This window comes from Trichosurus vulpecula, chromosome 3, assembly GCF_011100635.1.
Source record: "Trichosurus vulpecula isolate mTriVul1 chromosome 3, mTriVul1.pri, whole genome shotgun sequence".
NCBI lineage: Eukaryota > Metazoa > Chordata > Mammalia > Diprotodontia > Phalangeridae > Trichosurus > Trichosurus vulpecula.
Genome location: NC_050575.1, coordinates 58,874,135 through 58,885,759, shown reverse-complemented (window position 1 = coordinate 58,885,759; position 11,625 = coordinate 58,874,135). Strand labels below are relative to the sequence as shown.

Here is an 11,625-nt window from a genome sequence, read left to right as displayed (position 1 = left end):
AGCATCTTCAACAGCCTGTACACCACCCTGAGTGATGTGTGGTCCTTTGGCATCCTTCTGTGGGAGATCTTCACCCTGGGTATGGGATCTACCTGCCCATCATTTCCCTGGAATATCCCCTGTGACTTTTCCTTTGCCATACCCCTACCAAAAGGGCAAGGGACCTGCCTTTGACTCTAGCCTTGGTTCTCCCTGACCTTTTTCTAGAGAAAGAGACTGTCCTGAGCTTCCTCATCTCCATTCATGTTCCCCAGTGCATACTTGTTTCCATATCTCCAACCTTCCCCCACTTTCTGAAGGGGACACATTTGTCCAAGATATTAGGGCAGGGATGTTCAGAATTATGAGGCATGATTTTTCCTAAACTGTTCCAGAGAAGAAAGTACCTTCTACTCCATTAGCCTGAAGAAAAGATTCTGACGGGACATGATTCTGGTTTTCTAATACCTAAAGAGCTGTCATGTGGAAGAGATTAGATTTTCTGGTAGTTACCCCTAGAAGACAGAATGGGAACCAGTGGGAGGAAGTCCCAGGAAGGTGATTTCAGGTCAGGGTAAAGGAGAACTTCCTAACTGATCAGTAATGGAGCTCCTTAAATATTAAACTACCCAGCACTGGAAATATTCAAGCAAACACTGGACGTTGTAGAGAGTATTCCCATATTGGTGCCTGTAGATTGGACCAGACGCCCTCCTACTCTGAATCTATTATTCTGTAATTTCCAGCTGTCCTGGCATTTATTGCCTGTGTGACCCTGGTCAAACCACTTAATCTCTCTGGGTCTCAGTTTTCCCATCTGTAAAATAAAGGGGTTGTTCTAGGTAATCACTAAGGTTCTTTACAACTCTCAATTCTGTGCTACTAGAATACTTCTCAGGCATTTCCCAGCTTCGATGCCCTGCAAGTCCATGATTCTGTGATTCTTTGCATCCCTGGCAGGTGGCACCCCTTATCCAGAGTTGCCTATGAATGAGCAGTTCTACAATGCCATCAAGCGTGGCTACCGCATGGCCAAGCCCACCCATGCCTCAGAAGAGATGTGAGTGTGACCTAAGGAACCCAGGACCCCCAATTCCCTTTCTCCACCCCTTTCTAACTCCAGTTTTTGATCCCAGGGGAGATGCAGATTCTCGGACCCTCAAATTACTTTCTTTCTCTCTCAGCTATGAAATCATGCAGAAGTGCTGGGAGGAGAAATTCGAGATTCGACCCTCCTTCTCTCAGCTGGTCATTCTAATGGAGGGCCTCCTGGGGGAGGGCTACAAGAAGGTAAATTGTGGCCAATGGCCTTGTCACTCATTCTGTCAGAAGAAGGAGAAAGCACTTTCAGCTTGAGGTGGGAATGTAGAGAAGGGGAACCAGGGGAGGCCAACTGGAAGAGGGTGCTCTTACACCCAAGTTGTGCTTTATAACTTTATATAAAGATACAAAAAGCTGGGAGAAGCTTCAGACCTATTTTTGCCCTTAAAGTCCTTATCAGCCATCAAATCTGACTCCTGAACTAAATGTTATCACCTCTTCTTCATTGTACAGTTCAGGTCAGTATTCATTAAAATGCCATCTACGTGCAAGGCAATATTCTGGAAGTCAATGATACAAAGATTAAAAAAAAAACCATCTCTGCCCTCAAGGAATTTAGTAGGGGATGAAATAAGAGTTTATTAAGTACAAGGCAATTTGAGAAGAGAAAGAACATTAACAACCGGGAGGGCCACAGTATCTGGCACATAGTAGGCATTTAATAAATGTTTATTGGATTGGGAAGGCTTTGGGAGGTGACATTAGAGCTGAATCAGGCAGAGAAAAAGACAAGAATTGTGAAAATTAAAGTGAAAGAGAGAGAACACATGTGTGAGGCAGGGAGGATAGCTTGACAAGAGTCGGAAAGAGACCATGAGCCAGTTGGATTTGAACTTAAAAGGAAGTGTAAGAGAATAATGTGGAGGGGGTGGGAGAAGGCTGGGAAGGCTTCAGCCCCATCATCTGCTCGGGAGCCGGGGAGGGACTCCTGGGCTCCTGTGCCCGCTCATGGTGAGGTGCCCCTGGCTTGATTGCTTGCTCACCCCTCCCTGTTTGTATCACTGCCTAAGACAGCCTCCCCACTCTGCACCCCCAAATACACCACAGCCTCATGCCCTATGGTTGCCAGTAAGTCTGGTTCATCCTTGAGAACTAACAGATTCACTTCCCCTCCCAAGATCTCTCTTTCCTCCTCTGTGAAAGAAGAGTTAGACTAGAGGTTATAGATAGAAGTCCCCTTGGGCTCTGACATCCTGTGGTTCTGTGTCTCTAGAAAAGAGTTGAGAGAATCTGACTTTTTCTGCTGCATCTCACTAAGTGGTTGTGTAGATGGAGGCAAAATGGGTGTAAGATCCAGTGTTCAGTACAGCGAGGAAACAGCTTGGGCCAGACCAATCTCACCAACAAGGCTAAAGGATTAATAAAGCTCTTCCCGTCTCCACCCCGACTTTCGCTTTCATTTCACAGAGAGGGAGGCCCCACCATAGCGGGGGCAGGAATGTAAGTCATATGTCCCCAACTGTGACTATTTGGAGACCCTAATCTCACTGAGTACTGGAAGGGTACGACTGGACTCTGGCCTGTACCTTCCCTCTCCCTGAAATCGAATAAAATGAGACACAAATGAGAAGCAGCGATGATTTGAAATGCAGTTATTAGAATCACAGCAGGTAGCATAATGAGGCTAGAAAGGATCTCAGAGCATAGCTTGTTGGAGCTCCAGCCAATGCTGTCCCACTCACCTCACCCTCTCTTTCCCCGTGGGAGCAGAAGTACCAGCAAGTAGATGAAGAATTTCTGAGGAGTGACCACCCAGCCATTCTGCGTACCCGAGCCCAGCTCCCTGCATTTGGTGGCCCGAGGGGTCCCCTCGACACCAGCTCTGTCCTCTATACAGCCGTGCAGCAGAACGAGGGGGACAATGATTACATCATCCCCCTGCCGGACCCTAAGCCTGAAGGACCCGATGCGGCCCCACTGGAGAGTTCCCACAGCCTTGCCAGGTAAGCTGAGCATTCCTCAGCAGCTGGGAAGTTCTAGCCTCGTTATAGTGTGTCCATCCTGAGCTTCCGCTATGGTCAGAGTCCCATCTAGGGAGAGCAAGGGGACACAAAGAAAATGATGGCAGGGACCAGAAAGAAACAGATATCGGGCAGCAAATCAAACTGGTTTTCAAAGCCCATCCCCAACCATACGATCCTTTCTTATGCTCTAGAATGACAAAAGCTTGTCTAGATAATGGTTCCTATGAAAAAGACCTGAGTTTCACAGTGACATCAAGCTCAGTATGAGTCATCTGGGGAAACATAGAACCCCCAAAGAGCTAACATGATCTTAGCCTGCCTGAAGAGAAGCAAAAGGTCCCAAACAAAAGCGATGATGCTCTTATTGGATCCCATCTGGAGTATCATATGGGCATCGTGTTTTAGGAAGAATATTGACAGGCGGGAGAATTTTGGGGGAGGGCAAGTCCATAGCCACCCTACTTTCCCCCACTGGTCTTTTACTAGCCTGGCTTTCCTTCTAGCTCTACCCTGAATGAAGCCAACACATCATCCACCATCTCCTGTGATAGCCCCCTGGAGCTGCAGGAAGAACTGGAACCTGAGCCACAGGAGCCAGAGCAGGAACCAGAGCCAAAGGCAGAGCCACAGCTGGAGCTGGAGCCAGAACCAGAGCCCAGGCCAGGCCTGAGTCACCAGGAGGTGGAGGATAGCTTCCTGTAGCTGGGCTCACCCAGAAGAGCAGGCATCCCCAAGCCTGCCTCTGCTCTATGGACTCTCCTCTCTATTTCTCTTTCCCAGATGAATGCTGGCCTCCCCCATGGGTGAAGAGGGGAGGTGATGGCTGGCCCTTTTCATTATGGGATAGAAGACTTCTAGCCCAAATGTGGCAGGGACTGGTCTTCCTCAACAAGGATCCTCTGGGCTCTTTCCCAGCCAAGAGTCTTCCCTCGGGAAGAGGTTAAGACAAAGTGCATTTTGCAGTGACTACGGCATTGAATGTGGCTGCCTGGTCCCCTGACCCTCCTATTTCAACCACCCCCAGTGTCTGCCTGAGACAGGGATTTCCTGGGCAAATTAGGGGATTTTTAATCCTTTTGAGGAAACAGAGGAGGGACATTGGTGAACACTACTCAGTGCTTAGAATATAGAGGAAGGTGTGGGCATCCAGGGGCTGAGGAACCTATCTCTCCAAACCATACCCACCTCGTCTTTCAGACTTACCCAGGAGTGGAGCCACGTGGTGGCCATGCCTAGACCAGGCTTCTAACAACTGTGCCTTCTGCCTGAGTCACTGGGTGGCTGAGGTCTGTGCCTGCATTGGGACTGTCTGCCTTTTGGGGAGAAGAAAATTGTGGGGAGGCTTCCACACTTTGACCCCCGGTGGAAAAGAGAGGGGCAAAGGACATGGGATCCTAGTATGAACATTCTGTGTCTTCCCCTGCTCAGCTCCCAAGGATTAGGTCATCTCCAGGATCTCACCTTTCCCAGAGGCTTGGTTGTATAGGTGCCCACAGAAGTTTCTCCTCCCTGCAAAGGAAGAGATGTACATGAGAAATATACAATCAACCTTGACCTCCTCCACTCAAGCCCTCCTGCCCCCATGCCAGCTGGACTGGCCACTACTTTTGTATTTTTCCTATGACATTTGGCTGAGGATCTATAGAGGGGTGGTTGTCTTCCCACTTTTGGGGCTCCTCTTCTTTGCCCTGATGACCCTAGTCCATCCCTGCCCAACCCCAGCCCTCCACCATCACCATGGGTTGGTGATCCAAAGCAAGACTGATGGGTGGAAGTTCAGGAAAGAAGATCTGAGTTCAATCCAAGGAAGAACTTAATGATCAGAGCACTCCCACAATGGAGCAAGCTGCCTCAGGGGGTCCTTATCTCCTGATCATTGGAGGCCTTGGGGATAGACTGGAAGACTACCCAACAGAAAAGCTGTAAAGAGGATCCCTGCAGGGGATGAGAGGTTGGACTAGGTGATTTCTGAAGTCCTTACCAACTCTCAGATTTGAGGATTCCCTCTAGTAGGTCATGGAGCTAAGGGGTCCTTAGCAAAGCCAAATTTATGAGGCTACTTTCTCCTCCACCCAACTAGGACCTCAGGAAAACCTTGGGGCCTGGGCAGCAAGATAGGGATGCCAGCACCCAGCTCTGATGCTTACTACCTGGTTTACCTTGGAGAAGTCATTTAGCTTCCTAGTGCCTCAGTTTCCTCCACCGTAAAATGAGAGATGGCCTCTGAGGACTGTTCCAGCTCTCATGCAAGATGATCCTGGATGATCCCCCTACACACATCTGCCCCATGTCTTTGGACAGAGGTAGAGCCTCCCATCCAGTGAGGTGGCACCCTGTTCACCTGCCTCTAGTTCTCTTGTCCATGTAACTGGGTGATGTCCTCAATAGTCTCCATCTGCTCACAGGGAATAGAGGCTACATTTGGGGCTGAAGTTAGGAACCACTGTCTTATGTGGCTTTTCCTAACATCCCACACCTTCCTTTATCCACCCAGAGCAAACTGGTTTCCTCATCTCTTGGGCCAGTTGAGGGTCCTGAGCTTGGAAAGCCCTAACACCATACAAACAAAAGGTGGGGGACTTCCCTTTTATCTGAGCCCTGAGAGCATTTGACACTCTCTGTCCTATGCCCCGGATGGTTTAGCTTCATCCAGGCCCACGTAGAGGGAGGAGATAAAACATGAACCAGGAATTAGGGATTGGGGGAAACCATGATTTTGCCTGCTTCCCCGCCTCCCCGAGTCCACTCTTGAGTGAGCCTCCTCACTGTCCTCTCCTGGCTAAGGCTTCTCTTGGGACTGGAAAGTTTGTGTCTATGCTAGGAAGTATATTTCAAGACCATCTGAGTGCCCTGTCCTGGACTCTTTCCTCCCCTCCTCCATTAACCTGCTCAGTAGGGAAGGATTGTGTGTTGTTGGAGCCTGAAGGGAGCCTGCTTTGTCTATTGTTTGGCTTTTAATCTATGAGCACAGAGGCAAGGATCAATCTGCCCATTCCCTCTCTCCCACCAACCCCGTACACACATAGTATAGTAGAAATGGTGGGATAAGTGGGTTCGGGTTTCCCTGGCCCTCATGACTAATGGTGAAGGATCTGACTGTGAGACAACCCGGAGGGCTCAGCCCATTGGGCAGTGACTGGACCATTGAGCTCAGAGCTGGGCCCAGCACTGCCTGTCCTGGACTCACAGAGATCTTACCCCCTAAGCTCCCCAGCGCTCCCTCTAGCTCCCACTCCCACCCATACTAAACCTAGACCAAGAGGACTTTAAAGCCAGAGTTTCCCTAATAGAGAACAGATCAGATCCCCACTAACTAGACTGGAGGCAGGGGACTGGTCTAGCTAAGGCACAACAGTTGCCCTCCGGGTGTAGATTAGACAGTGGTTAGGGAGTAGGGGCAGGGACAGGGTAGATGAGCAGGATGTAGGTAGCTGATGTGGCTGGGTATGCCAGCACATGGGCACATGCACATAGCAGTCCCCCTCCCTCCTCCTCCTTCCAGGTTCCCCCCACCCAAACCAGTCTTCCAGAGGAGCCCCTAGAGATGCGTAGGCAGGGCACAGCCCTTAGCAAACCCACCCTGAGCTTCTCAGTTCTATACCTGAGCCCCTGGAAGGAAGCCCGACTCCTTGCCAGCCTATTTTTAAGACACGGAAGGAGTCACAGGTGGGAGGGAAGGGAGCTGGAGGGCACCAAGGTACCAAAGATACCATCACTGCTAGCTTACAGGTGTATACTTAAGACTCACAATAACTCACATTTAAACAACTGAGATACTATTTTTTACACACTCAACTTTACATATCTGTATATGTTTTTGTTTCTTTTTTAAGGGAAAGGTTTTAATATTAAACATGGTGCTCTGTATATTTTGGCTTTGCTATTTCTTGCTGCGCCATGCCCTGAAGGTTGTTGTGGCATCTGTGGAAGGGGAAGGGTGGAGAAGTGAAGAAAAGAAGTATGTGTTAAGTGCCTACTATGTTCCAGGCACTGTGCTAAGCATTTTGTAAATATTATCTCATTTGAGCCTGAGAAATAGGTGCTATTACCACTCCCAATTTACAGATGAGGAAACTGAGGCAGAGGTTAGTGATTTCCCCAGGGTCACACAGCTTGTAACTGTCTGATGTCAGATTTGAACTCAGGTCTTCCTAACTCCAGGCCCTATACTCTATCCACTCTGACCTATCCAGTGAGCCACCTAGCTTTCAGGAATGTTGCCTCCTGAGGACACAGTGACATCTCCAAGGCCCTGTATACACTAAATCCTCCAAGAGACAGACCAAGCTTCTCCATCAGAGTGCCTTGGGCATCCGTTTCCTCCCACTAATACCATTGATTGGCTGACTGGCTGTTCGTCATCATCAGTCATCGGCTCCCCTGTGGACTCTACCAGCACTGGGCAAGGAGGCTGAAGAACTGAGTTCTAAACCTTGTCTTGCCTCTAACTTGCAAGGCAATGTTGGGCAGGTCCCATCTATCCTCTGAACCTTGGTTTCCTCCTCTACCAAATAGACACTAATTCCCAGCCTGCTTCCCTCACAGGGATGCTCTGAGGTAAAATAAAACAATTCTCACACAATTATCAGAATTTCAGAACATATATTATTGAAGCTAGAAGGGGCCCTACAACATAGGACATTAGAGCTGGAAGGGGCCAATCCATGAGCTATGTGACCCTGGGGACATGTAGTCATTTCTACAACTCATTTCTATATGCACACAAATACTTTCTCAAAGGATACTAATAGTACAAATACTATCCTGTTGGGGTTTGTGAAATTTTTTGACGTCAATAAGGGGTTCTCTTACTTGAAAAAACCAGGAACCACAATCTCAGAACATGTGATGTCAGAATTAGGAAAAAAAACCTTAAGGCATAGAAGGTCTGTGCTTAAATCCATCAACAAGCTTTTATTAAGTGCCTACTGTGTGTCAACACTGGGCTAGATGCTGGAAGTGCAAAAGACAAATGTGAAACAGTCCCTACCTTCAAGTATATTATGCTTCACTGGGAGATACAACATATACATATGCAAGTACATGCAAAATATAGCCAAATAAATATAAGATAATTCAGGGAGGGTGCTAAGAGTTGGGGGGTGGGGTAGGGCAGATCAGGAAAAGCTTTATGGAGAAGGTGTCACTTAAGCTGAGTTTTGAAGAGAACCACAAATTCTAAGAAGCAGAGGTGAACACAGAGGTGGAGACAGTTTGCGAAAGGCCCAGAGATGGAATGCCATGTGTGAGTATGAGGAAGGAAGCCAGTTTAGATGAACCATAGAGTTTCAGGGCAGCTAGGTGGCACAGTAGATGGAGTGCCAGGTCCAGAGTCAGAAAGACTCACCTTCATGAGTTCAAATATTACCTTAGACACTAACTGCGTGACCCTGGGCAAGTCACTTAACCTTGTTTGCCTCAGTTCCTCATCTGCCATATGAGCTAGAGAAGGAAATGGCAAACTGCTCCAAGTGGAGTCACAAAGAGTTGGAAACATTTGAACAACAACAACAGTTTCAGAATGGGGCTAATATATAATAAAGCTTGAAAAGTAGGTTGGGGCTAGGTTGTAGGGGTTTTTAAATGACAAAAAGAGTTTAAATTTGATTCTAAAAGCAATAGGGAGTCATTGCAATTTTTGAGTGGGGGAGTGCCATGGTCAGAACAGCACTTTAGGAAAATCACTTCGGCAATTGTGTGCGGGGTGGATTGGAGGGCAGAGAGACTTGAGGCACAGAGGCTGATTAGGAGACCATTGCAATGGTCCAGGTGAGAGGTGATGAGGGCGTGAACTAGGGTGGTGACCGTGTGAGGAGAAAGAAGGAGACCAATACAAGAGGTAGAAGCAACATGATCTGGCCACAGATTGGACATGGAGGTTGAATGAGAGTGAGGAGTTGAGGACAACTTCAAGGTTCTGAACCTGGTGACTGGAAGAATGATGGTGTCTCCCCCCACTCTCCCATAGCGAAATAAAAAAAAAAAACAGGCGGATTTTAGAAGAAAGATAATAAGTTGGAAAACTCTTAGAATGTAGAGTGTCAGAACTGGAAGGGATCTTGGGACAGAGCATGACAAAGCTGGAAGAGACTTTATGTTACATAATATTGATCGAGCTTGCTCTTGAGAGAACTTTACAGTTTCAAATATTGCAACTAGGAGAGAATCTACAGATCTTCTAGTACAGGAAGGAGGTCTTTTTATGAACTTTTCAAAAATATCTTGATAACTATTTCTCTAATTTGTTTCCTTTGGAATCTTCTGTATTTTGTTATGCATTTAAACATATTATTCTGAGAAGCTTCACCGGGGGTGAAGAGGTGCCAAAGGGGTCCATGACACACAAAAAGAGTGAAGAACAGGCCATCTCATCATATCTGCTGGTTTTGCATAAAAGGAGACTGAGGCCCAGTGAAGGAATATGATTTGCCCAATGTCACACAGTGACATTGTCTAGCGGCAGATCCAGAACACAAACACAAGAATTAGCTAATGCTTAGCCCAGTGTGCTTTCTACCACATGGGGCTATCTTTTTATTAGTTTTGTCTTTTTTTTAGCTACAACTGAGGATTGTTCCTGGAGCAGTGTGAGTGGGCTGCTGGCGCTTGCCAATTGAAGCTTGTTTAGGCAGTGCTTAGGAAAGTGGTCCTGTGGGCCACTTGACCTGCTCCTCTCCCCACCCTTCATGCTAGATTATCCAGCTCCCAATCAGTGAGGGCCTTTCAAGGCCTTTTTTTGATTTCTTCCTGATTTCTTCTTTAGGACTTTCTTGGCTGCCTCCTGGCATTCACCAGTACCCCATGTGTTTCAGCTTATACTATTTAGCACAGCTCCAGAGAGGCTTGGCCCAGAGTTGAGCAGTCCCTAGGGATGAGTGGTGGAAGGCACCCTGCATGAGCTTGTGGTTGAAGGTCAGAGTTGGAGGGGCTGAGGAAAGCCTCAGAATCTGGAAAAGAAGAAGGAGCTGAAGAGTGAGTCAGTAAGGGATGTGTGTGTGTGCGGGGGTGGGGGGGCAAGGAGTAAGAAGGGGGAAGTAGAATAGAGGGGGAGCCAAGGAGGAAGAAGGGGAAGGGTAGCAAAATTAGAGTGGGCTCCATGTTGGGGGAAGAATCCTATATGGGTGAGATGGCAATTGGATCTGGATAACCATGGCCTTGGCAGTGTCTAAAGTGGGCACTGCGTTGGTCCCTATCCATGGAGAACAGGACAGCATTATGTCATTATTATTCCTGGACATGACCACTGCATCTGAATCAGGGAAGTGGTGGCAATTTGGGCTATCCAGAGCCGTGTGTTGCTACCAGAGGATGTCTATGGTCTCTCTTCTGGTCAGGCCACTCAGAGCACTTGGCACAGCCAACACACAAGATAGTCATGCATGCCAAGCTCCTTATCACCTGGCTGTGTTGGGTTGGGGGTGGGGGTGGGGATGGGGGTGTAGCACCTGAAGGGTACATGCAGTCAGTGGAGAGCAGAGGGAAGAGAATTCTTTATATACGGGCCTGAGACTCAGGCTCCAAACCTGTCCGGCGGCTCCAGAGCCACAATCCACTGGAGCCCCTTTCAGAGAAAGGGTATAGAGGTTTTAGGGAAGGCCTGATACAGACTGGCATCCTGTTAGTTCAGGTCCAATGTTGGGATAAAATAGGATGTTCGTGAATTATTCAACAGTTATCAAAAGGAGGCTTACTTAGCCAAAGCATAGGAAGGATATTAAACAAGGGGTATTCAGGAGAGAGTAATACCCTCTACATTTGGAAATGCAACTGGTCAATAGGGCTGCAGTCTTTGAATAGATTCCAAGTCTGAGAAGACATGACCCTATGTGATTGTAACCTTTTATGCCCTTAGGTGGCCAGGAAGCCAAGTCAGTAAAGCCAGATGCTACCAGGAAGCTGCATAAAGGAAGACTTAAGCCCTGTGAAGCAGCTGTCCCCCTCCCCCTCCAGCCAATCAAGTCCCATGGTCAGCTTTGCTACCTTTTAGGGAAAAACTATCCTAACCCCTGATCTTTTGGGGGGAGGTGGGGAGGAGAGTCTTGGAATACAGCCGTCCTATCAAAACAGGTATAGTGACTCTAGCAAGGGAATTGGAATCAGAAAGATCTGAGTCTGAATCCTACCATGAACACTTTGTACGTGTGACCTTGGGCAAATCACAACCCCTTTAGGCCTTAATTTTCTCACCTGTGAAAACAGGAGATTGGACTTGATGACTTTTACTGTCCCCTCTAGCTCTAAATCCATGATTCTTTGTTCACATGGATGCTGAGGGTCCAGGACACAGGGGAGACAGTGTGGTATAATGAAAAATAGCAGTATCCTGGGAGTCCAGAGACCAGGGGAGGTACAGTCTCGGGGAGGGTCTTGCCTTCAATAGATCCTCTGATATGAGTTTGGGCAAGCCATTGAATTTCCCTGAACCTCAGTTTCCCCATCTGTAACATAGTGGTGAGACCATTCAATCCAAAGAGCTCTATTGCTTATACTTTGTAATAACAAATGTTCTAAGTGATGGGGATACAAAAATAAAATGAAGGGGAAAAAAAAGTTCTTGACCTCAAGGAACTTACATTCTAAT

The 11,625-nt window shown here is 47.7% G+C and overlaps 1 protein-coding gene across 1 annotated transcript in view; it reads left to right on the top strand.

Annotated features, from left to right (window-relative positions):
- Positions 1-6,911, top strand: part of PDGFRB (platelet derived growth factor receptor beta) — a gene marked incomplete in the record, with an annotated part of 47,036 nt that extends 40,125 nt beyond the window's left edge. The window contains 5 exon segments of the mRNA XM_036750772.1: positions 1-79; positions 940-1,039; positions 1,164-1,269; positions 2,791-3,023; positions 3,548-6,911. Of these exon segments, the coding sequence (XP_036606667.1) occupies positions 1-79; positions 940-1,039; positions 1,164-1,269; positions 2,791-3,023; positions 3,548-3,746 (717 nt within the window).
- Positions 6,912-11,625: the final 4,714 nt, after the last annotated feature.